Source organism: Balaenoptera musculus, chromosome X, assembly GCF_009873245.2.
Source record: "Balaenoptera musculus isolate JJ_BM4_2016_0621 chromosome X, mBalMus1.pri.v3, whole genome shotgun sequence".
NCBI lineage: Eukaryota > Metazoa > Chordata > Mammalia > Artiodactyla > Balaenopteridae > Balaenoptera > Balaenoptera musculus.
In genome coordinates, this window is record NC_045806.1 from 31665243 (window position 1) to 31691479 (window position 26237).

The following is a 26237-nucleotide window of genomic DNA, read 5'->3' on the forward strand; positions in this document are numbered from 1 at the left end:
GTCTCCATTAATTCAACTGCCACTCAATTATATGTTATTGCGTAAAGTGTTCGTGGTGTTTATCATTTGCAATTTAATTTTTTAAAGCTTCAGTTTAAGTTAATTTTGGGGGCTTTAGAAGTGTTCACAGAAAATGTAATTTTTCTATAAGAAGCAAGAGTTCAAAAAACTTTCTCATGGTGTTTCATTTTTTTACAGAAAATCCCCATATGGAATACCTTTTAGTATAATAGTTGGGTCCATTTGCCAACCTCTCCTCAGATTCTCAAATAATATGATATTCTATGCTGGTTACAGAAAATTTGCAGAGTCAATTCTGCATATGTTACTGGTTCTTAGTAAATAACTAGAGAGTAAATAAGATGCCCTACAAAATCATTACCTCAAAGGGAAGATGATAATATGGACTGTGACCTACAAAATTATTCCTAAAATGTAATTAACAGTCATCTACATTTTTTTAAAGAATTAAAAGTCTCAGTATTCTACTGAAACCATAGGTTTACTTACATTTTCACCTTAGATGTTGATCTGCCATACTGTATTCTCTTTGCTTGTTTTCCTGTAGTATCCTTTATAATTCTCTTTTTCTATTGAAGGTCTCAAATTACACTGAAAATAGAGTGCATAACAGATGGAATCTGGAAATTTCCCATGATGTTGGTTGCTACTGAGCCTGATGTGGATGATGTCATTGACATTGAAGGGGTTGGTTTATTTAAAGGATCTACTGTTGACTTCAGGCTGACAAGTCAGACAAGGTAATATATCAAACAAAAGTATGTAACTGGTTTTGTGAATGTAATTTATGCTGAACTGGGAAACAGAATTTAAGATGGAAAATTCTATTACGTCATCTTTTTCTGGTTAAGCCAGAGCATTATTGCTTCTATGAATCAAAGCTTTATATATTTCGTATTTTTTATTTAAAACTTGGAAAATAGAATCTACAAAGTGAAGACCAAAAAACAATAAGAAAAAGTAAATAGACACTGAAATTTAGAATAATACTTCTATTTGTTTTTCAAAGGATGTTTTAATGTATTTTTTCAAAGATAGATGGGATGTTTCTAGTAAATTTTAACAGTTTTGGGTTTTTAAGTGGTTTAATTAAGTAGAGATGATTAGGCAACCTATATTGATTCCATTTTCTGTATTATTCTGCTCAACCATAGCTATCTTTGTTATACTTGTGATAACGTAGGCAGCATGACAATACTTTTACCTATCTCACATGTAAAATATATTTTTACAGCTTCTTTTGAGGTATAACGTACTTTCCATAAAATTCACCTATTGTAAGTGTGCATTTCAATATTTTTTGAAAATGAATAGAATTGCAATCATAGCCACATTCTAGGTTTAGAACTCTTCCATCTGCCCCCAAATTTCCTTCAAGCCCCTTTGCAGTCAACCCCCACTCCCATCCCCAGTCTCAGGCAACCAGTGATTTGCTTTCTGTCTCTACAACCTTGCCTTTTCTGGATATGTTATATAAATAAAATCACCCAGTATGTAGTGTCTTTTTTAAACTGTTTTTAAGCAGTTTAGGTTTCCAACAAAATTGAGAGGAAGGCATAGAGATTTCTCATTTACCTCCTGCCCCCATACATGTGTAGCCTCCCCCATTATCAACATCACTCACAAGAATGGTACATTTTTTAATAAGGATAGACCTTCGTTGACACATATAATCATCCAAAGTCCGTAGTTTGCAATAAGGCTCACCATTGGTGTTGTACATTCTGTGGGTTTGGACAAAAGTATGATGTCATATATGTATCATTATAGTATCACACAGAGTGTTTTCACTGCACTAAAAGTCCTCTGTGTTCTCCCTATTCATCTCTCTTACTCCACCCTTGGAAACCACTGATCTTTCTGTTGTCTCCATAGTTTTGTCTTTTACAGAATGTCATATAATTGGAATCATACAGTATGTAGCCTTTTCAGATTGGCTTCTTTTACTTAGCAATATGCAATCAAGGTTTACCCATGTCTTTTCATGGCTTGATAGCCCATTTCTTTTTAGCATTGAATAATATTCCACTATCTGGATGTATCAGTTTATTTGTCCATTCACCTACTGAAGGACATCTTGCTTGCTCCTAAGTTTTGGCAATTATGATTAAAGATGATATAAACATCTGAGTGCAGGTTTTATTGTAGATATAAGTTTTCAAGTCTTTTGAGTAAATACCAAGGAGCACAATTGCTGGATCCTACAGTAAGAGTATATTTGGTTTTGTCAGAAATTGCCAAACTGTCTTCCAAAGTAGCTGTACCGTTTTGCCCTCCCACCAATAATAAATGAGAGTTCCTATTGCTCCACATCCTTGCTGGCGCTGGATGGTATCGGTGTTCTTGCTTTTGGCCATTCTAATAGAAGTATAGTGGTATCTCATTGCAGTTTTAGTTTGCATTTCCCTGTTGACATATGGTATGATGCGTCTTTTCAAATGCTTGCTTGCCATGTGTATATCTTCCTTGGTAAGGTGTCCAATAAGATATTTTGCACATTTTTAATTGGGTTGTTTTCTTGTTTTGAGTTTTAAGAGTTCTTTGTATGTTTTGGATAACAGTCCTTTATCAGTTGTGTCTTTTGCAGGTACATTCTCCCAGTCTGTGGCTTGTCTTCTAATTCTCTTGATACTGTCCTTCTTTTAATGAAGTCCAGGTTATCAGTTATTTGTTTCATGCTGTGTGTCCTTGCTATTGTATCCAATAGGACATCACCATACCCAGAGTCATCTAAGTTTTCTCTTATGTTATCATGTTATCTTCTAGGAGTTTTATACTTTTGTGTTTTACACTTAGGTTTATGGTCCATTTTAAGTTAATTTTTGTGCGGCCTGTAAGGTATGTGTCTACATTCTATTTTTTTTTGCATGTGGATGTCCAGTTATTCCAACACCATTTGTTAAAGAGACTGTCTTTGCTCCATTGTATTGCCTTTGCTCCTTCATCAAAGATCAGTTGACTGTATTTATATGGGTCTATTTCTGGGCTTTCTATTATGTTTAATTGATCTATTCTTTAACAAATACCATCCTATCTTAATTACAGTAGCTTTATAGTAAGTCTTCAGGTCAGATAGTATTAGTACTCCAACTTTGTGTTTTTTCTTCAATACTGAGCTGGCTGTTCTGAGGCTTTTGCCTCTCTGTATAATCCATTTGTTGATATCCATAAAATAACTGCCTGGGATTTTGACTGGGATTGCATAGAATCTATAGGTCAAATTGAGAAGAACTGCCATGCTGACAATATTGAACCTTCCTATCCATGAGCATAGCATAGTTCCCCATATATTTATTTATTATTTACTTTCATTCATCAGAGTTTTATAGTTTTTCTCACATATATCTTGTACATATTGCTAGATTTATACCTAAGTATTTTATTTTGAGGGATGCTAATGTAAATGATCTTGGTTTTTAATTCCAAATTTCACTTCTTCATTGTTGGTATATAGAAAGCAATTGAATTTTGTATGTTAATCTTGTATCCTGCAACCTTGCTATAATAGCCTATTAGTTCCAGTAGTTTTATTGTCCATTCTTTGGTAGTTTCTACATAGATGATCTGTCAACTGCAAATAAAGACACATTTATGTCTTCCTTCCCAATCTATGTAACTATCATTTCCTTTTCTTGCCTTACTGCATTAACAAGGATTTCCATACGATGCTGAAAAGGAGTGGTGAGAGGGGACATACTTGCTTTTATGAGATCATAGTGGCAAAGCTAGATGTTTCTCACCATTAAATATGATGTTAGCAGTAGGATTTTTGTAGATAGTTTTTATCAAGTTGAGCAAGTTCCCCTCTATTCCTAATTAACTGAGAGTTTTTATCATTAATGAGTGTTAGATTTTATCAAATGCTTTTTCTGTATCTATTGATATGACCATGTAATTTTTTCTTTTTAAGTCTGTTGATATGATGGATTTCATTAACTGATTTTCAAATGTTGAACCAGCCCTGCATACCTGGGATAAATCATATTTGATCATGGTGTATAATTCTTTTTATACTTTTTTGGATTCAGTTTGCTAATATTTTGTTGAGTATATTTGCATCTGTGTTTACGTATGAACATGAGAGATATTGGTATGTAGTTTTCTTGTAGTGTCTTTGTCTGTTTTTTAGTATTAGAGTAATGCTAGACTCAAAAAATGAGTTAGGAAGTAATCCCCCTGCTTCTATCCTCTGAAAAAGATTGTAAAGAATTGGTATAATTTCTTTCTTAAATCTTTGGTAGAATTTACCAGTGAACCCATTTGGACCTACTGCTTCTTGTTTGGGAAAGTTATTAATTATTGATTCAATTTCTTTAATAGATGTAGGCCTATTCAGGTCATCTGTTACTTCTTGTGTGAGTTTTGGCAGATTGTGTCTTTCCATGACTTAGTCCATTTCATCAAGGATATCATATTTGTTAGCATAGACTTGTTCATTGTATTCCTGTATTATCTTTGTAATTACAAAGGGATCTGTAGTGATGTCCCATCTTTCATTTCTGAAATTAGTAATTTGTGTCCTCTCTCTCATTTTTTTTACCGTTTGCCTGGCTACAAGCTTATCAATTTTATTGAGTTTTCAGAGAACCAGCACATTGTTTCATTGATTTTTCTCTGTTGATTTCCTGTTTTCAATTTCATTTATTTCTGCTCTAATTCTTATTTATTTTCTTCTTTTTATTTTGGGTTTAATTTGCTCTCTTTTTCTTAAGTTTCCTAAGGTGGAAACTTAGATTATTCCTTTAAAATTTTTCTTCTTTTCTAATATACGCATTTAATGATATAAATTTCCCTCTAAGCATTGTTTTCACTGTATCCCACAAATTTTGTTGTGTTTTCATTTTCATTTTGATAAAAATATTCCTTAATTTCTCTTGAGATTTCTTCCTTGACCCATGTGTTATTTAGAACTATGTTGTTTATTTTCCACACATTTTGAGTTTTTCAAGTTATCTTTCTAGTTAAATTCCACTGTAGTCTGAGAACAGACATTGTATGATTTCTATTCTTTTAAATTTGTTAAGGTTTGCTTTATAGCCCATAATGTAGTCTGTCTTGGTGAATATTCCATTTGAGCTTGAGAAAAATGTGAATTCTACTGTTTTTGGATGAAGTAGTCCATAGATGTGAATTATATCCAGTTGATTGATGGTGTTGTGAGTGCAACAATGTCCTTACTAATTTTCTGCCCACTAGATCTGTCCTTTACTGGGAGAGGGGTGCTGAGGTCTCCAACTGTGACAGTGGATTTATTGATATCTCCTTGCAGTTTTATCAGCTTTTGCTTCAAAAGTTTGATGCTCTGTTGTTAGGTGCATACATGTTAAGATTTGTCATATCTTCTGGGAGAATTGACCCCTTTATCATTATGGCATGTGCTTCTTTATCCCTGATAACTTTCCTTGCTTTGAAGTCTGCTCTGTCATTCTTTTTCTGCCTTATGTGGTTTTAATTAAACATTTTATATGATTCAGTTTCTCTCCTTTATTACGTTATATTTCTCTTTTTTTTAACTGTTTTTAGTGTTTGCCCTACAGTTTGTGATTTATATTTATAAGTAATCCAAGTCCACTTTTAAATAACGCTGTATGCTTCACAGGTAGTGTATCTTATAATAACAAAATAATCCTATTTCTACCCCTGTCGCTTGTTTCATTGCTGACATTTATCTCTCTCTCTCTCTCTCTCACACACACACACACACACACACACACATATACACATATATATACACACACATCTATATGTATACATAAGCATACACACATGCACATACACAAGATATATACATAAGCATGTATAATTGAATATATCGTTGCTATTATTATTTGAACAAACTGTTACCTGTTATATTAAGAATAAGAAAAATAAAGTTTTTATTTTATCTTCACTTATTCCTTTTTGCATGTTTTTCCTTTCTTCTTGTAGATTCAAGTTTCTGGACTATATTATTTCTCTTCTCTCTACAGAACTTTTAACATTTCTTGCATGGTAGGTCTACTGGCAACAAATTCTCTCAATTTTTGCTTGTCTGAGAAAGTCTATTTCTCCTTCATTTTTGAATGATATTTCCGCAGGGTTCAAAATTCTAGGCTAGTGTTTATTTGTTTTTGTTTTTTTTTTCTGAAAACTTTAAATATTTCACTCTACTCTCTTGCTTGCATGGTTTCTGAGAAGTTTGATGTAATTTTTATCTTTGTTCCTCTTTATGTAAGTAAGGTGTTTTTTTGCCTCTGGATTCTTTCAACGTTTTTTCTGTATCTTTGATTTTCTGTAATTTGAAAGTGACATGCTTAGATATAGTTTGTTTTTTGGCATTTATCCTGCTTTGTGTTCTCTCAGCTTCCTGCATCTGTGGTTTGGTGTCTGTCATTGATTTGGGGAAATTCTCAATCATTATTGTTTTGAATATTTCTTCTTTTCTTTTCTGTCTTCCTTCTCTTTCTGCTATTTCCATTACATATATGTTACACCTTTTGTAGTTGCCCCATAGTCCTTGGATATTCTTTTCCTTTTTTCACTCTTTGTTCTCTTTGCTTTTCAGTTTTCAAGGATCCTATTAATATATCATCTGGTTCAGAGATTATTTCCTTAACCATGTCTAGTCTACTAATAAGCCCGTCAAAGGCAGTCTTCATTTTTGTTAGCGTTTTTATCTCAAGCACTTCTTTTTGGTTCTTTCCTAGGATTTCCTTCTTTTTGCTTATATTACAAACATTAAAAATGAAAAAACTACCTTGAGTATGTTTATCGTGCATGTGGCAAACAAGACCTTAAACCACAAGATTTTACTTTCAAATAATGAATAATATTTAGAGAATATTTAATATATCAATGACACTATTAATTATTTTTGTGGTCATAGGACTAAATTTGTTTGGGTCAGGAAATGAGTAAAAATTATATTTTTGCCATTATTCTATAAAATTATCAGACTAGGTAACTTAGTCTTTAATATTAAAGATTTATTTCCACACAGCATGCCATAAGGGATTGCTGAGGATCTTATATGTAATGCAAAACGGACATTGTTAAGAGCAGGCCCTGTAATACAAGAAAGGGTAACAGATTATAGCCTGTGCCAGGAAATTCATGGAAGTTGTGTAGTGACTGGCTCATAAACAGGTACCCCATAAACATTAATTGAAGGAATAAGGTGGATTAAGAAGGAAAATTATTAGAACAATATTTATGTCTTCATCTGCTTAGTATAACCATGTAGAACATACGGAGAACAAGCAAAGTGTTATTTTTCCCGTAAGAAGACAGAAATCTATTGCATACACCATTGGGATTTGGTATAAGTAGATAATATTGAAGCATTCATTTCTCATAGACTTTATTTTTAGAGCCATTCTTCAGGTATACATAAAAAATTGCACATAAAGTACAGAGAGTTCCCTTATACCCCCTTTCCCCAATCCCCAACACAGTTTCTCCTATTAGTAACACCTTGCATTGGTATGTTACACTTGTTACTATTGATGAACCCGTATTAATATATTATTAACTAAAGACCATAGCTTACATGTAGGGGTCACTCTTTGTGTTGTACAGTTCTATGGATTTCGACAAATGCATAATGACACGTATCCACAGTATGATACGAAATAGTTTCAACTGACCTAAAATTCCCGTCTTCCACCTATTCATTCCTCTCCACTCACCTCCACCCCCACTCACCCTCCTCTCAAACCCTTGGCAACCACTGATCTTTTTACTGACTCTGTGGTTTTGTCTTTTCCAGAATGTCATGTGGTCGGAATTACACAGTATGTAGCCTTTTAAGACTGGCTTCTTTCACTTAACAATGTGCATTTAAGGCTCCTCCAAGTCTTTATTTTATGGCTTCATAGCTCATTTCTTTTTATAGCTGAATAATGGACATCTTGGTAGATTCCAATTTTTGACAAGTATGAAAAAAGTTGCTGTAAACATTTGTGTGCAGCATTTTGTGTAGACATACATTTTCAAATCATTTAGATAAATACCTAGGATTATAAATGCTGGATTGTATAGAAAGCCTATGCTTAGATATATAAGAAACTGCCAAATTATCTTCCAAAGTGGCTATGCCATTTTGCATCCCTACAACCAATGAATGAGAATTTTGTTGCTCTGAATTTTCACCTGCATTTAGCATTGTCAGGTTTGTTTTGTTTTGTTGTCATTGTAGCCATTCTAATAGTGGTATATCATTGTTTTTGTTTTTTTTTTTAAAGTTTGCATGGATTTGCTTTTTTTTTTTTTTAATTATTTATTTATTTATTTATGGCTGTGTTGGGTCTTCGTTTCTGTGCGAGGGCTTTCTCTAGTTGCGGCAAGTGGGGGCTACTCTTCATTGCGGTGCGTGGGCCTCTCACTATCGCGGCCTTTCTTGTTGCGGAGCACAGGCTCCAGACACTCAGGCTCAGCAATTGTGGCTCACGGGCCTAGTTGCTCTGTGGCATGTGGGATCTTCCCAGACCAGGGCTCGAACCCGTGTCCCCTGCATTGGCAGGCAGACTCTCAACCACTGCGCCACCAGGGAAGCCCTATGTCATTGTTTTAATATGCAGTTTCCTAATGTCAAATGATACTGAGCACATATGTCCTCACTTGCCACTTGTTTATCTTCTTTGATGAGGAGTTTGTTAAGATCTTTTACCTATATTTTAGTTGTATTGTTGGTTTTCTTTTTGCTGAGTTTGAAGCATTATTTGTAAATCTTTTATCAGATATTTGTTTTGAAAATATATTCTCCCAGTCTGTGGCTTGTCTTTTCATGCTCCTGACAGTGGTATATATTTCCTCCCATTCCATAGGTTGCCTATTCATTTTGTTGATTGTTTCTTTTGCTGTGCAGAAGCTTTTGAGTTTTATGTAGTCCCACTTGTTTATTTTTTCTTTTGTTGTCTGTGCTTTTAGTGTCATATGCAAAAGAAATCATTACCAAGACCAATGTCAAGGAGCTTTTTCTCTATGTTTTCTTAAATTTAAGTCTTTCATCCCTTTTGAGTTATTTTTTGTGAACATTGTGAGATAGGGCTCCAATTTAATTCTTTTGCATGTAATTATCCAGTTTTCCCAGCACCACTTATTAAAGAGACTGTCCTTTCCCCATTGAGTGATTCTTGGCTCCCTTGTCAAATATTAGTTGATCATATATGTGAGAGCTTACTTCTGGGTTCTCAATTTTGTTCCATTACTCTATGTATCTATTTTTATGCCAGTACCGTACTGTTTTAATTATTATAGCTTTGTAATATAGTTTGAAATCAGGAAGTGTTACCCCTCCAGCTTTGTCATTCTACTCAGGATTTCTTTAGCTATTTGGGGTCTTTTGTGGTTCCATATGAATTTTATAATCTTTTTTCTTTTTTTTTTGGGGGGGAAAAAATGCTCTTGGAATTTTGATTGAGATTGTGTGGAATCTAGATGACTCTGGGTAGTATGGACATTTTGACAATATCAGTTCTTCTGATCTGTGAACACAGGTTATCTTTCCACTTATTTGTGCCTTTTTCTATTTCTTTCATCAGTGTCTTATATTTTTCAGCGTACATGTCTTTCACCTCCTTGGCTAAATCTATTCCTAAGTACTTTATTGTTTTTTATGCTGTTATAATATGATTGTTTTCTTTATTTCTTTTTCAGATAGTTCATTGTTTTCTTATTGTATAGAAAGCCAACTGATTTTTGTATGTGGATTTTGTATCCTGCAATTTTACTGAATTCAGTTATTAGTTCTAGTAGTTTTTTGGTGGAGTCTTTAGGATTTTCTATATATAAGATTATGTCATCTGCAAACAGACAGATTTTACTTCTTCCTTTATGATTTGGATACCTTTTATTTATTTTTCTTGCTTAATTGCTCTGGCTCAGACTTCCAGTACTATGTTGAATAGGAGCAGTGAGAGTGGGCACACTTGTCTTGTTCCTGATCTTAGAGGAAAAGCTTTCAACCTTTCAACGTTGAGTATAATATTAGTTGTGGGCTTGCCATATATGGCCTTTATTGTGTTGAGTCACATTCCTTCTAAATCCAGTTTGTTAAGAGTTTTTATCATGAAAGGATGTTGAATTTTGTCAAATGTTTTTTCTACGTCTATTGAAATTATCATATGATTTTTATCTTTCACTCTATTAATGTGGTGTATCACATTTACTGATTTGCTTATGTTGAACAATCTTTGTATCCCAGGGATAAATCCCACTTCATTGTGGTGTATGAGACTTTTAATGTACTATTGAATTGAGTTTCCTAGTATTTTATTGAGAATTTTTGCACCTATATTCATCAGGGATATTGGCTGGCAGTTTTCTTTTCTTGTAGTGTCCTTATCTGCCTTTGGCATGAGGGAATTGCTGACCTCATAAAATGAGTTTAGGAGTGTTTCCACCTCTTCACTTTTTTGGAAAAGTTTAAGAAGGATTGGCATTCATTCTTTGTAAAATACTTGGTAGAATTCACCAATGAAACCATCTGGTCCTGGGTTTTTTTTAATGGGAGGGTTTTGATTACTGATCCATTCTCCTTACTCATTGTGTTGCTGTCTTCTCATTTGAAGTAGTAGTCACCTCCTCCGATCTTTGCTGACTGTCTTCAGGAGATAATTACCTTCTTTCAGTCCTACTTGGGATTTCAAGGATTTCTCGGTCCTTTTCTCTGTGTATGCCTGCTCCACACTTCTTACTCCATCTCATGGCAGAATACTAAAGCTTGTATGCCTTCTCTTGATCCTGTCAAGCCAGTCCTAGTGCTGACAGCCTCCCTTTTGCTTTTCCTAGGGCAGTGCTGAATGTTCAACTTTGTGTTTCTTGCAAGCCCTCAGAGTTGGGCTCTGTGTTTCTACAGATGCTCAGTAGCCATCTGCAAAGCCTCTGTCTTGCTGCTCTTGGGAGCACACACCAGAAACCAGCCACAGGGATAGGGTGTGTGCAGGTAGGGCACCCAGAGTGCTGAGGGTGCCTGTAGGCCAGCTGGGGGAACTGCAGGCAAGAAGTTCCCATTGTCTAGTGGGTGGGCCTTCTTGATAGAGTCTGTGATACAGTTGGTAGGATCCATGTCCCTTTAATGCCCTCTAAGAGCCCTATCCTTTGCTCTTCCAGCAACTCCCTGGCTGGGTACTCACTTACATATTCTCACTTTCCTAAGTGCGAGAAATCACTAGCTGAGAAGTTATCTCTGGGCATTGGGCTGTTGCACCCTGGGGGAGGGCTCACACTGGTAAAGTGAAATTGTTTTTCTTACCCTATCTAGCCAATGTGTCCAGTTTAATTTTTTTTTTTTTGCTCCAATGGTGTGCTGGGACCTCTCTCCTCAACTCCTGGACTTCCACAAAGTCTCTCTTGTCTGTCCATGGGTAATTGTCTGAATCAGTGCTCTCCAGGGGTGATTCCAGGATCATGGCCAAGAGGGGCTGGAGCTGGTTCACAGGCCACTTCAGGGTCTACAGCAAGGACTGAGGGCTGTATGCCTATTAACCTACACATGGATGTGTGCCTCCTCCTGGGTTCTTTGGCACATGGTGCTGGTGATAGAACCAAAGCCATATTGGGCTGTAGCTAAGTCCTCAGGGGTATGGAGTTGTTTCCTTGCCTGTGGCCATGGCCACGGTCAGCAAGTCAGCCACCTGGGTGTGGGCCTGCATTATCAAAATGGCTCCCCTCGTTCTTAGACTGCACCAGAATTTCACAATCTCCTACCTAGATCCCAAAGCTCCCACAAAGGTACTTTTGTCCATGGATGGATACCGAATTATTGTTGTTGAGGATGTGAGTAAGGGACATGTTATTCAGTCATCTTGCTGATATTACTTCTATTTTGATCTTTATTATGTGGTTTCTTGAAGTGGGAGCCTAGATTATTGATTTGAGATCTTTCCTTTTTTTTCTATTGTATTTTTTGTGATAAATTTCCCTCTGGGTACTGCATTAGCTGCATTTCACAAATTTTGATATATTGTATTTTCATATTCATTCAGTTATAAATGTATTTTTTTAATTTCCTTTGAGAGTTCCCATTGACCCATGGGTTATTTAGTATTGTTTAATTTACAAATATTTTGGAGGATTTCTGTTATCTTTCTATTATTGATTTCTGGTTTGATTCTTTTCTGGTCAGAGAACATACTCTATGAATTCAATCATTTTATATTTGTTGAAAAGAATGGATATTTTTCTTTTGTTGGATGGAGTGTTCTGTACATATCTATTAGAGCCTGTTGGTTGATCATATTTTTCAATTCCTTTGTTTCCTTGCTGATTTTCTGTCCCATAGTTCTCTAAATTGATGAGAGAGGAGTGTTCAAATCCCAGGACATAATTATGCATTTATTTATTTCTCTTTTAAATTCTGTTTTTGCTACATATACTTTTGAAGTTCTGACATTTGGTACATGAAAATACAAGATTCTTGTGTCATTTTTGGCATACTTACTCTTTGTCATTATATAATATCTCTTTTTGTATGGTAAATGTATTTGCTTTGAAGTCTACTTAATCTGATATTTATATAATCACTCGTGCTTTACTCCTGCTTTTTATTTTTTTATTACTTTTTAAAAAATTTTTTTAAATTAATTTATTTGTGGCTGTGTTGGGTCTTTGTTGCTGCATGAGAGCTTTTCTCTAGTTGCAGCGAGCAGGGGCTACTCTTTGTCGTGGTGCATGGGCTTCTCATTGTGGTGGCTTCTTTTGTTGTGGAGCACGTACTCCTGCTTTTTAAAAAATGAATATTTGCATGGTATAATGTTTTTCATGCTTTTATTTTCAGTCTACCTGTATCACTAAATTTGAAGTATATTTCTTATAGACAGCGTATAATTTGATCATCCTTTTTAATTCCCTTTGCCAGTCTCTTAACTTCCATTGGTGTGCATTTACATCACTAACATCTAAAGTAATGATTGATATATTAGGTTTATTTATGCAATTTTATTATTCATTTTGTTAGTTCATTTTGTTTCTTTCATCTGTTTTCCTTTTCTTGCCTTGTATTGGTAACCTGAACTGATTTTAGAATCCATTGTTATTTATCTATAGTATATTTTAAAGTATATATCACTGTATAGTTTGTTTTTAATAGTTGCTGTGTACAACATATTCATATGCAACATATCACGGTCTACTGCTATAGACATTTTGCTACCTCAAGATAAGTGTGGAAACTTCATTTCCATTGGTTCCTTTACTCCCCCCACTTTCTAAATATAAAGTCACAACATACATTGAACACCATGTCTGATGATGTTATAATCTTTGCTTTAGTTGTAAAATATAAAAACTCATGAAAAGGGTAGTTCATTATACCTACCCCTGTTTTTACCCATTCCATTGTTTTTCTTTCCTCCTGAAGTCCCAGCCTCCTCCTATTTTAATTTTTTTTGTTCAGGGAACTTCCTTTAGCTCTTTTTTAAGATTAGCTCTGCTAGTGACACATTTTCTTAGCTTTCCTTAATCTGAGATTACTCCTTCATTACGGAAGAATATTTTTGCTTGATATAGAACTCATGATTCAGAGTTCTTTTCCTTCATCTCTTGAAAAATGTGCCACTTCCTTCTGGCTTGCATGGTTTCTGAGCAGAAATGTGCTGTCATTTGAACTGTTGTTCCCCTATAGGTAACATTTCATTTCTCTCTAGTTTCTCTCAGGATGTTTTGTTTGATTTTAGTTTTCAAAACTTTGATTATGATGAGTCTTGTCATATAATATCTGCTGTCACTATTAGTCTGAGTTCAATGAAGACAGGGACAAGGACTGTCTTGGTCAGTGCCAGATATATAAGGGATGCTTGATAAGTATGCCCTGAAAGAATGAAAATCCCCAGGAACTTTGGTTTCCATGACAATAAGTAACAGTTATTATTGGATATAAATTTGCCTTGATGTGCTCTTAGGGGCGAAACAGAAGCTTGGTGTATTTCTTAGGTTTCTGGGATTTAATGGCACATAGAATTATTTGCTGTTTCTGTTGAGATACCGTTTAAAACTCTTTAAAACCATTTTTAAAGTTCATTCATAGTTCTTTAAAGTTATTTGTATCCTTAGGTACTGCATAAAACTATTACATCAATATATTTGGAGTCTTTTCAAAGTAAATTGTTCATTGTAACCAAAATTTTTAATAGGTTAAGTAGCTCCAAATAAACGCAGTTATGGGCATGATTAGAGCTCTGCTCTTTTAGTAACTTATTAAGTATTCTTAACTGATTGGCCTGTACAGCTCTCTCAGTTGGTCAGTTTTAAAATATTCCCTTTGCAATCAGGAGTGCAAAAATGAATTTCTATTTATTGGCAGGCAGGAAATTTTAATATCATACTTGTTTACTTTGAGAAAGCTGCCTCTTGGGCTGGAAATCAATTTTCCTTCGTCCAGTTTTTTTGTTGTTGTTGTTTTTTGGATATTTGCTTGGCATTTATTTGGGGTACCTGTCTGTGATTCATTCATAGAGTTTTAGGTTAAAAGTCTGAATAACTTCATCCAGTTTTATATGTGCATTTGGCCTACACACTTGGGCTTTGCTACTACAGATCTGTTTTACATAATCTACAACACATTTCCCAAATAGGTGAAAATTAACTAAAGAGAGGCAAGGTAGATGCTACCTAAAATATGAGAAAGTGAACAGATTTCATAACCTGTATGGGCCTTTAATGAGTAAAATTAGCTTTCTTCTTTCTTGGTTATAGAAAATAAATAATCCATAGAGTTCAGAGTATCTGAACCATTATATTCTGTCCTTGTTAATTAATTACTTTGTAATATTATCCTGTGTTTAATTTAATAGAAACATAGGAACTAAAGCATTTGAATTCAAGATAATACAAATTCCACCCTTCATTGCCTCACTTGTGATTGCTTTTGACTGATACAATTATATAATTTAATCATCAGTTATAAGAGATTATAATAAACAAATCTGAAAATTTTGGATAATACTCATAAAGGAAAACACTCAATAAAAATATAAAATGAAATGTATGAGTTTTCTGAAAGAATATCATGATTATTTCTGTCTAAATTGAAAAATAAATCATTTTCATTAGTCTACTTTATTTCTTAATCTAATTGGAAAGTCTGCCTTCATTTAGATAGTTTGAGACGTAGACCAAGGCCCATGTTTACTGTCAGAAAGAAGGAAGAACAGGAACATGTTACATCCTGGTGAATAAACACTTTAATTCAGAAACCAATATGATTCATTCCCCCAATGCCTTGGGTAATGTCATCCTAGGTTGTGTAGACTCTGACCATAATAATACTAATGTTAATATTTTACAGATATGCTGAACCTGATATTTTTGATAAAATGATAAAAGGTCAAGATTATATCTATGTCTCACTCAGCCTTTTCAAAGAAATAAATTAGGAGCTTAGTTCTCACTTTCTTGATTCCCCTACATTTATTAAATTCTTCTTAATCCATTTGCAATAGATTTGCATCATACCTTTATACTTTGGCCTGGCCTTTGGAAAAATATAAGATAATTGCAAAGTCAGTTTCTTCAAACTACCTTTAAGTTTATTTTTGTATCTTTACTGGGTATCTTGATTTCTAAATGTCATTGAGGTAAGTTTTTATGGGTACAACCAGAAAATATATGACATACAATTCAGCCTCTAACACAATAGTCTGTTTCCTTATGCCCTTGTATTTTCCTTTTTTTTCCAAGATTTTAATAACTTTTTTTAAAAAAATCAGTGATTTATTATTTTTCTGTTGATGAACTAGTTTTTAAATTTTTAGGGGGGGTATAGTTGCTTTACAATTTTGTTGGTTTCTACTGTACAGTGAACTGAATCAGCTATATGTATACATATATCCCCTCTTTTTTGGATTTCCTTCCCATTTAGGTCACCACAGAGCATTAAGTAGAGTTCCCTGTGCTATACAGCAGGTTCTCATTAGTTATCTATTTTATACATGTTAGTGTATATATGTCAATCCCAATCTCCCAATTCATCCCACCCACCCCTTTCCCCCCCTTTGGTGTCCATACATTTGTTCTCTACATCTGTGTCTCTACTTCTGCCTTGCAAACAGGTTCATCTGTACCATTTTTCTAGATTCCACATATATGCATTAATATACAATATATGCCCTTGTATTTTTCTATTAATGTTAAAAGAAAAGAAAAAAAAGGCAATTATGGCGGTATATTTGTGTAGAAGAAGCAAAAGAGAAACAACCTGCTTCATTACAATCACAATTATCTGAGTTCATTTTTAATTAATACTGCAAATATTCCCCTAGATATTTTGTTTAAAATTAGAAGCAGCTAGTATCTCTTATTCTGATATATTTCTGCAAACATTAAGTTCTAAGAGAGTATCAAGAGAAATATGAAATATACCTCCTCCTTTAGATTTCAGTAAACATTTTCCTAGTAGATGAATGCATTTATCAGAAGTTCTAGGATATACAGTTATATTTGTCAAATGTGCTCACAATATGAGATAAAATTTGATTCTTACGTCCTGAAGTCTGATAACCCGCCTATATTGAGTAAATGACTTAAAATTACTGAGAAATCTAAAAATGCCAACAGACTATTTTCTAAAGTATAGATTTTGATTTTGTTCAGTTTTGGTTCTGAGGATATAATAATGCATGCCTTATACTATGGGCACAGGAGGGGTTTTTTTAAGATTTAACAGAAAATAGCGCAAGTTTGGGGTGCATATGTGGTACGTCTTAATGACTGAGGCTCCCTCATGAGGCTGTAGTTACATGTTGGCAATGTCCACAGCCAATTTAAGGCTTGATTGAGCTAGCTGATCAAAATGGTTAACTTAACTGGCAGTTAATGCTAGTTGTTGTCTAATAGTGCAGCTATTATTGGCTAATGGTGCCTACATGCAGTCTCTATATAATGTGTGTCTGAAGTAGTTGGATTTTGTACACAGTGACTAGTTTCCCACAGTGTGTATTCCAAAAAACTGCAGGGCATTTTCTGATACAGACCTAGAATTTATGCAGCTTCACTTTAGCTACATTCTGTTGGTTACAGGAGAGTCACTATGTTGACTTGGATATATGAAAGGGAATATAGGCCCCACCTTTTGATGGGAAAAGTGTCAAAAAATGTGCAGGGCTGCCACGGTGGAATCTGCTTACTTGAGAATGTTGAGCCTCCTCTAAGTCAATAAACTCTCTTCAGAGTCCTCCTAGTTATTATCTTCAGCTGGAATTCTTTGAGGGGCAAGGCTCAGATCATGGTGGGTAACATCCTAAACTGCCAAAGGGGATGAATTTATTTTCTCTTCACGGATCAATTCTGGGGAGCAATTCAAAACTACCCCATGCCAAGTCTGTCTTAAATTTATTTTAGATGACTCAATGGTGTAAATAAGCTCCTGAATATATCCAGTTTACTTTCCATCCCTGGGGAGACTATACCTAGGTAGGTATTAGAAATCTCAAGTCATTCAAAAGACCTATGAAACTAGTGGGGAACATGTCAGATAGGCTGACCTAATCACATTTAGTGTTTGACCAGCTTCCCCACGAACAAACTCAACACTCAACATCTCGTTTTTCTCTCTGACCAAGAGTAAAATATCAATAAGTTCTGAAGAGAAATGACTATGCCCTGGTGACTACACATTCTTCGTGTTTACTGGGCATGTGGGGAGGGGAAAAGAGGAGAAAAAAATGCATGACAAGCCATGAGGTGGTGGCTGTTCTATCTTCTAAATTAAATGATCTCGGGAGGAGCTTCAAGATGGCAGAAGAGTAAGACGCGGAGATCACCTTCCTCCCCACAAATACATCAGAAATACATCTACATGTGGAACAACTCCTACAGAACACCTACTGAACGCTGGCAGAAGACCTCAGACCTCCCAAAGGCAAGAAACTCCCCACGTACCTGAGTAGGGCAAAAGAAAAAAGAAAAAAGAGAGACAAAGAATAGGGGTGGGACCTGCACCAGTGGGAGGGAGCTGTGAAGGAGGAAAGGTTTCCACACACTAGGAAGCCCCTTCGCCGGCAGAGACTGCGGGTGAGGGCAAAGCGGAGAGATTCCCGCACAGAGGATCGGTGCCGAGCAGCACTCACCAGCCCGAGAGGCTTGTCTGCTCATCTGCCAGGACGGGTGGGGGCTGGGAGCTGAGGCTTGGGCTTCAGTCGGATCCCAGGGAGAGGACTGGGGTTGGCTGCGTGAACACAGCCAGAAGGGGGCTAGTGCGCCACAGCTAGCCGGGAGGGAGTCCGGGAAAAAGTCTAGAGCTGCCGAAGAGACAGGAGACTTTTTCTTACCTCTTTTCTTGCCTCTTTGTTTCCTGGTGCATGAGGAGAGGGGATTCAGAGTGCCGCCTAAACGAGCTCCAGAGATGGGCGTGAGCCGCGGCTATCAGCGCGGACCCCAGAGACAGGCATGAGACGCTAAGGCTGCTGCTGCCGCCACCAAGAAGCCTCTGTGCAAGCACAGGTCACTGTCCACACCTCACCTCCTGGGAGTCTGTGCAGCCCGCCACTGCCAGGCTCCCGTGATCCAGGGACAACTTCCCCGGGAGAACGCACAGCGCACCTCAGGCTGGTGCAGCGTCATGCTGGCCTGTGCCGCCGCAGGCTCGCCCCGCATCCGTAACCCTCCCTTCCCCTGGCCTGAGTGAGCCAGAGCCCCCGAAGCAGCTGCTCCTTTAACCCCGTCCTGTCTGAGCGAAGAACAGACGCCCTCAGGCGACCTACACTCAGAGGCAAGTCCAAATCCAAAGCTGAACCCCAGGAGCTGTGTGAACAAAGAAGAGAAAGGGAAATCTCTCCCAGCAGCCTCAGGAGCAGCGGATTAAATCTCCACAATCAACTTGATGTACCTGCATCTGTGGAATACCTGAATAGACAATGGATCATCCCAAATTAAGGAGGTGGACTTTGGGAACAACGATATATGTATTTCTTTCCCTTTTTCTCTTTTTGTGAGTGTGTATGTGTATGCTTCTGTGTGTGATTTTGTCTATATAGCTTTGCTTTTACCATTTGTCCTAGGGTTCTCTCTGTCTGGTTTTATTTGTTTGTTTGTTTGTTTTATTACTTAAAAAATTTTTTTTCTTAACAATTATACTTTATTTTTCATTTTAATAACTTTATTTCATTTTATCTTCTTTCTTTCTTTCTTTCTTTCTTTCCTTTTTTCCTCCCTTTTATTCTGACTCATGTGGAGGACAGGCTCTTGGTGCTCCAGCCAGGCATCAGGGCTCTACCACAGAGGTGGGAGAGCCAAGTTCAGGAAACTGCTCCACAAGAGACCTCCCAGCTCCACATAATATCAAATGGTCAAAATCTCCCAGAGATCTCCATCTCAACACCAAGACCCAGCTCCACTCAGCAACCAGCAAGCTACAGTGCAGGACACCCTATGCCAAACAAATAGCAAGACAGGAACACAAACCCACCCATTAGCAGAGAGGCTGCCTAAAATCATAATAAGGCCACAGACACCCCAAAACACACCACCAGACATGGACGTACCCACCAGAAAGACAAGATCCAGCCTCATCCACCAGAACACAGGCACCAGTCCCCTCCACCAGGAAGCCTACACAACCCACTGAACCAACCTTAGCCACTGGGGACAGACACCAAAAACAATGGAAACTACGAACCTGCAGCCTGCGAAAAGGAGACCCCAAACACAGTAAGTTAAGCAAAATGAGAAGACGGAGAAACACACAGCAGATGAAGGAGCAAGGCAAAAACCCACCAGACCTAACAAATGAAGAGGAAATAGGCAGTCTACCTGAAAAAGAATTCAGAATAATGATAGTAAAGATGATCCAATATCCTGGAAATAGAATGGAGAAAATACAAGAAACGTTTAACAAGGACCTAGAAGAACTATAGAGCAAAGAAACAGTGATGAACAACACAATAAATGAAATTAAAAATTATCTAGAAGGGATCAACAGCAGAGTAACTGAGGCAGAAGAATGGATAAGTGACCTGGAAGATAAAATAGTGGAAATAACTACTGCAGAGCAGAATAAAGAAAAAAGAATGAAAAGAATTGAGGGCAGTCTAGCAGACCTCTGGGACAACATTAAACGCACCAACATTTGAATTATAGGGGTCCCAGAAGAAGAAGAGAAAAAGAAAGGGACTGAGAAAATATTTGAAGAGATTATAGTTGAAAACTTCCCTAATATGGGAAAGGAAATAGTTAACCAAGTCTAGGAAGCACAGAGCATCCCATACAGGATAAATCCAAGGAGAAACACCTCAAGACACATATTAATCAAACTTATCAAAAATTAAATACAAAGAACAAATATTAAAAGCAGCAAGGGAAAAACAACAAATAACACATAAGGGAATCCCCATAAGGTTAACAGCTGATCTTTCACCAGAAACTCTGCAAGCCAGAAGGGAGTGGCAGGACATATTTAAGGCGATGAAGGAGAAAAACCTACAACCAAGATTACTCTACCCAGCAAGGATCTCATTCAGATTTGATGAAGAAATTAAAACCTTTACAGACAAGCAAAAGCTAAGAGAATTCAGCACCACCAAACCAGCTTTAGAACAAATGCTAAAGGAACTTCTCTAGGCAGAAAACACAAGAGAAGGAAAAGTCCTACAATAATAAACCAAAAACAGTTAAGAAAATGGTAATAGGAACATACGGATCGATAATTACCTTAAATATAAATGGATTAAATGCTCCAACCTAAAGACATAGATTGGCTGAATGGATACAAAAACAAGACCCATATATATGCTGTCTGCAAGAGACCCACTTCAGACCTAGGGACACATACAGACTGAAAGTGAGGGGATGGAAAAAGACATTCCATGCAAATGGAAATGAAAAGAAAGCTGGAGTAGCAATTCTCATATCAGACAAAATTGACTTTAAAACAAAGACTATTACAAGAGACAAAGAAGGACACTACATAATGATCAAGGGATCAATCCAAGAAGAAGATATAACAATTGTAAATATTTTTGTACCCAACATAGGAGCACCTCAATACATAAGGCAAATACTAACAGCCATAAAGGGGGAAATCGACAGTAACACAGTCATAGTCGGAGAGTTTAACACCCCACTTTCACCAATGGACCGATCATCCAGAATGAAAATCAATAAGGAAACACAAGCTTTAAATGATACATTAAACAAGATGGACTTAATTGATATTTATAGGACATTCCATCCAAAAACAACAGAATACACTTTCTTCTCAAGTGCTCATGGAACATTCTCCAGGATAGATCATATCTTGGGTCACAAATCAAGCCTTGGTAAATTTAAGAAAATTGAAATCATATCAAGTATCTTTTCCGACCACAATGCTATGAGACTAGACATCAATTACATGAAAAAATCTGTAAGAAATACAAACACATGGAGGCTAAACAACACACTATTTAATAACCAAGAGATCACTGAAGAAATCAAAGAGGAAATCAAAAAATACCTAGAAACAAATGACAATGAAAACATGACGACCGAAAACCTATGGGATACAACAAAAGCAGTTCTAAGAGGGAAGTTTATAGCAATACAATCCTGCCTTAAGAAACAAGAAACATCTCAAATAAACAACCTAACCTTACACCTAAAGCAATTAGAGAAAGAAGAACAAAAAAACCCCAAAGTTAGCAGAAGGAAAGAAATCATAAAGATCAGATCAGAAATAAATGAAAAAGAAATGAAGGAAACAATAGCAAAGATCAATAAAACTAAAAGGTGGTTCTTTGAGAAGATAAACACAATTGATAAACCATTAACCAGACTCATCAAGAAAAAAGGGAGAAGACTCAAATCAATAGAATTAGAAATGAAAAGGGAGAAGTAAAAGCTGACACTGCAGAAATATGAAGGATCATGAGAGATTACTACAAGCAACTATCTGCCAATAAAAAGGACAACCTGGAAGAAATGGGCAAATTCTTAGACATGCACAACCTTCCAAGACTGAACCAGCAAGAAATAGAAAATATGAACAGACCAATTACAAGCACTGAAATTGAAACTGTGATTAAAAATCTTCAAACAAACAAAAGCCCAGGACCAGATGGCTTCACAGGCGAATTCTATCAAACATTTAGAAAAGAGCTAACTAGACCTATCCTTCTCAAACTCTTCCAAAATATAAGAGAGGGAGAAACACTCCCCAACTCATTCTGAGGCCACCATCACCCTGATACCAAAACCAGACAAAGATGTCACAAAGAAAGAAAACTACAGGCCAATATCACTGGTGAACATAGACGCAAAAATCCTCAACAAAATACTAGTAAACAGAATCCATCAGCACATTAAAAGGATCATACACTTTGATCAAGTTGGGTTTATCCCAGGAATGCAAGGATTCTTCAATATATGCAAATCAATCAAGGTGATAAACCATATTAACAAATTGAAGGAGAAAAACCACATGATCATCTCAATAGATGCAGAGAAAGCTTTCGACAAAATTCAACACCCATTTATGATAAAAACCCTCCAGAAAGTAGGCATAGAGGAAACTTTCCTCAACATAATAAAGGCCATATATGACAAACCCACAGCCAACATTGTCCTCAATGGTGAAAAACAGAAACCATTTCCACTAAGATCAGGAACAAGACAAGGTTGCCCACTCTCACCAGTATTATTCAACATAGTTTTAGAAGTTTTAGCAATCAGAGAAGAAAAAGAAATAAAAGGAATCCAAATCGGACAAGAAGTAAAGCTGTCACTGTTTGCAGATGACATGGTACTATACGTTAAGAATCCTAAAGATGCTACCAGAAAACTACTGTAGCTAATCAATGAATTTGGTAAAGTAGCATGATACAAAATTAATGCACAGAAATCTCTTGCATTCCTATATACTACTGATGAAAAATCTGAAAGTGAAATTAAGAAAACACTCCCATTTACCACTGCAACAAAAAGAATAAAATATCTAGGAATATACCTACCTAGGGAGACAGAAGACCTGTATGCAGAAAATTATAAGACACTCATGAAACAAATTAAAGATAGTACAAATAGATGGAGAGATATACCATGTTCTTGGATTGGAAGAATCAACATTGTGAAAATGACTCTACTACCCAAAGCAATCTACAGATTCAATGCAATCCCTATCAAACTATCACTGGCATTTTTCACAGAACTAGAACAAAAAATTTCACAATTTGTATGGAAACACAAAAGACCCCGAATAGCCAAAGCAATCTTGAGAAAGAAACACGGAGCTGGAGAAGTCAGGCTCCCTGACTTCAGACTATATTACAAAGCTACAGTAATCAAGACAGTATGGTCCTGGCACAGAAATAGAAATATACATCAGTGGAACAGGATAGAAAGTCCAGAGACAAACCAATGCACATATGGTCACCTTATCTTTGATAAAGGAGGCAAGAATATACAGTGGAGAAAAGACAGCCTCTTCAATAAGTGGTGCTGGGAAAACTGGACAGCTACATGTAAAAGAATGAAATTAGAACACTCCCTAACACCATACACAAAAGTAAACTCAAACTGGATTAAGGACCTAAATGTAAGGCCAGACACCATCAAACTCTTAGAGGAAAACATAGGCAGAACACTCAGTGACATAAATCACAGCAAGATCCTTTTTGACCCACCTCCTACAGAAATGGAAATAAAAAAAAAAAAAACAAATGGGACCTAATGAAACTTCAAAGCTTTTGCACAGCAAAGGAAACCATAAACAAGACGAAAAGACAACCCTCAGAATGGGAGAAAATATTTGCAAATGAAGCGACTGAGAAAGGGTTAATCTCCAAAATTTACAAGCAACTCATGCAGCTCAATATTAAAAAAACAAACAACCCAATCCAAAAATGGGCAGAAGACCTAAATAGACATTTCTCCAAAGAAGACATACAGATTGCCAACAGACACATGAAAGAATGTTCAACATCATTAATCATTAGAGAAATGCAAATCAAAACTACAATGAGATATCATCTCACACCAGTCAGAATGGCCATCATCAAAAAATCTCCAAACAATAAATGCTGGAGAGGGTGTGGAGAAAAGGGAACCCTCCTGCACTGTTGGTGGGAATGTAAATTGATACAGCCACTATGGAGAATAGTATGGATGTTCCTTAAAAAACTGAAAATAGAACTACCATATGACCCAGCAATCCCACTACTGGGCATATACCCTGAGAAAGCCATAATTCAAAAAGAGTCATGTACCAAAATGTTCACTGCAGCTCTATTTGCAATAGCCAGGACATGGAAGCAACCCAAGTGTCCATCGTCGGATGAATGGATAAAGAAGATGTGGCACATATATACAGTGGAATATTACTCAGCCATAAAAAGGAACGAAACTGAGTTATTTGTAGGGAGGTGGATGGACCTAGAGACTGTCATACAGAGTGAAGTAAGTCAGAAAGAGGAAAACAAATACCATATGCTAACACATATATATGGAATCTAAGAAGAAAAAAAAAGGTCATGAAGAACCTAGGGGTAAGACGGGAATAAAGACACAGACCTACTAGAGAATGGACTTGAGGATATGGGGAAGGGGAAGGGTAAGCTGTGACAAAGTGAGAGAGTGGCATGGACATATATACACTACCAAACGTAAAATAGATAGCTAGTGGGAAGCAGCCGCATAGCAGAGGGAGATCAGCTCGGTGCTTTGTGACTGCCTAGAGGGGTGGGATAGGGAGGGTGGGAGGGAGGGAGATGCAAGAGGGAAGAGATATGGGGACATATGTATATGTATAACTGCTTCACTTTGTTATAAAGCAGAAACTAACACACCATTGTAAAGCAATTATACTCCAATAAAGATGTTAAAAATAAATAAATAAATTAATTAACTAATTAAATGATCTCTAAGACATAAGGTCCTCTGGAGAGGAAGAAAGAGAGATGGACCAAAGGAAAGCTATTTTAAGGAGTACATTTCACTTTGTATTTTCATTATTTAAAAGGACCAGAGTTTGTCAACGGTTAATTTTAGGTATGAAGATTCAGGGATAAGAAGTACTCTGAAGAGTTAGGATAAACACATGATAGAGTTTAAAGTATCGAAACAGCTCAACTATTATTCTTAATGATATTGTTGTTTTAAAAATACTGAAAATAATGTGTTTCTAGTAAAGATCCAGAGCTGTGTTAAATCTAGGACAGTAATGAGCCTACTTGAGTGATTATTCATGATCATCACATTTTTCTTATCCTCTTTTCTGCCCTACCTAAGAACAACACAATAAACACAATAGTAAATATGTGTTTCATGCCTACTAAATATGTTGCATATATAGCATTATTTAATTTAGTTTTTTAAATACTAAATAGATATCGCTGTCTCCAATTTACTTAAGACCCACACATACACACACCCACCCCACACACACATACACACACATACACACACACACACACACACACACACACACACACACACACACACATCTTAACACAGTCACAGCAAAGAATGAAGTAAATTACCAGATTTGGTAGTATGTAGTGGGCAGGGTGTCCGTTTAGGTAAGATGCCTCAGCTCCTGTCTCCTCTCCTCCAAACCCATCTCAACAGAGAAACCTTTGTTCACATCCCTATCTTAGCTTAGGATCCTGTGAACCTCAAATTCAGGCCATTCTGAACTGTGGTAGGGTAAAGTATATGTCAGACCCTCAAGCTATATTTTCAATATCAATAGCCCTGGTAAAGCTGATAAAAATTTCTGTTCTTTTAGAAGGTTAAATACGGCATTAACTTTGACAGATGTAAGCAGTATAGGTACCCTACTGGACAGTGTAATGTAAGAAATGCCACATAAAGAAAGGAAAAATTTCTGTAATTATCTGTCATCACTGAGATTTGAAATTCTCCAATCAGAGGCTTATCCTTTTGTATTAAGTTATTTTAATTTTTTTTTATTTTTCTAGCTATACTGAGGTATGATTGACAAATAAACGTTGTATATATTTAAGGTAAACAGTGTGACGATTAGATACAATATATATTGTGAAATGATTCTCCCAATCAAGGTAACCTGTTCAACACCTCACGTAGTTACCTTTTTGGTGTGTGTGGTGAGAACACTAAAGATTTATCTTAGCAAATCTCAAGTGTACAATACATTATTATTAACTACAGGCTCCATGCTATACATTAGATCTCCAGAATTTATCTTATAACTGAAAGTTTGTACCCTTTGCCCAGTATTCCTCTGTTTCCTCTAACTTCCATCCCCTGACAATCATTGTTCTACTTTCTGCTTCTATGAGTTCAGCATT

At 36.3% G+C, this 26237-nt stretch overlaps 1 protein-coding gene across 1 annotated transcript in view; it reads left to right on the forward strand.

Moving 5' to 3' along the window:
• The window catches only part of CFAP47 (cilia and flagella associated protein 47), a 489567-nt gene that overhangs the window by 448385 nt on the left and 14945 nt on the right, over positions 1-26237 (forward strand). Inside the window, 1 exon segment of the mRNA XM_036839258.1 lies at positions 600-761. Coding sequence (XP_036695153.1) covers positions 600-761 — 162 coding nt within the window.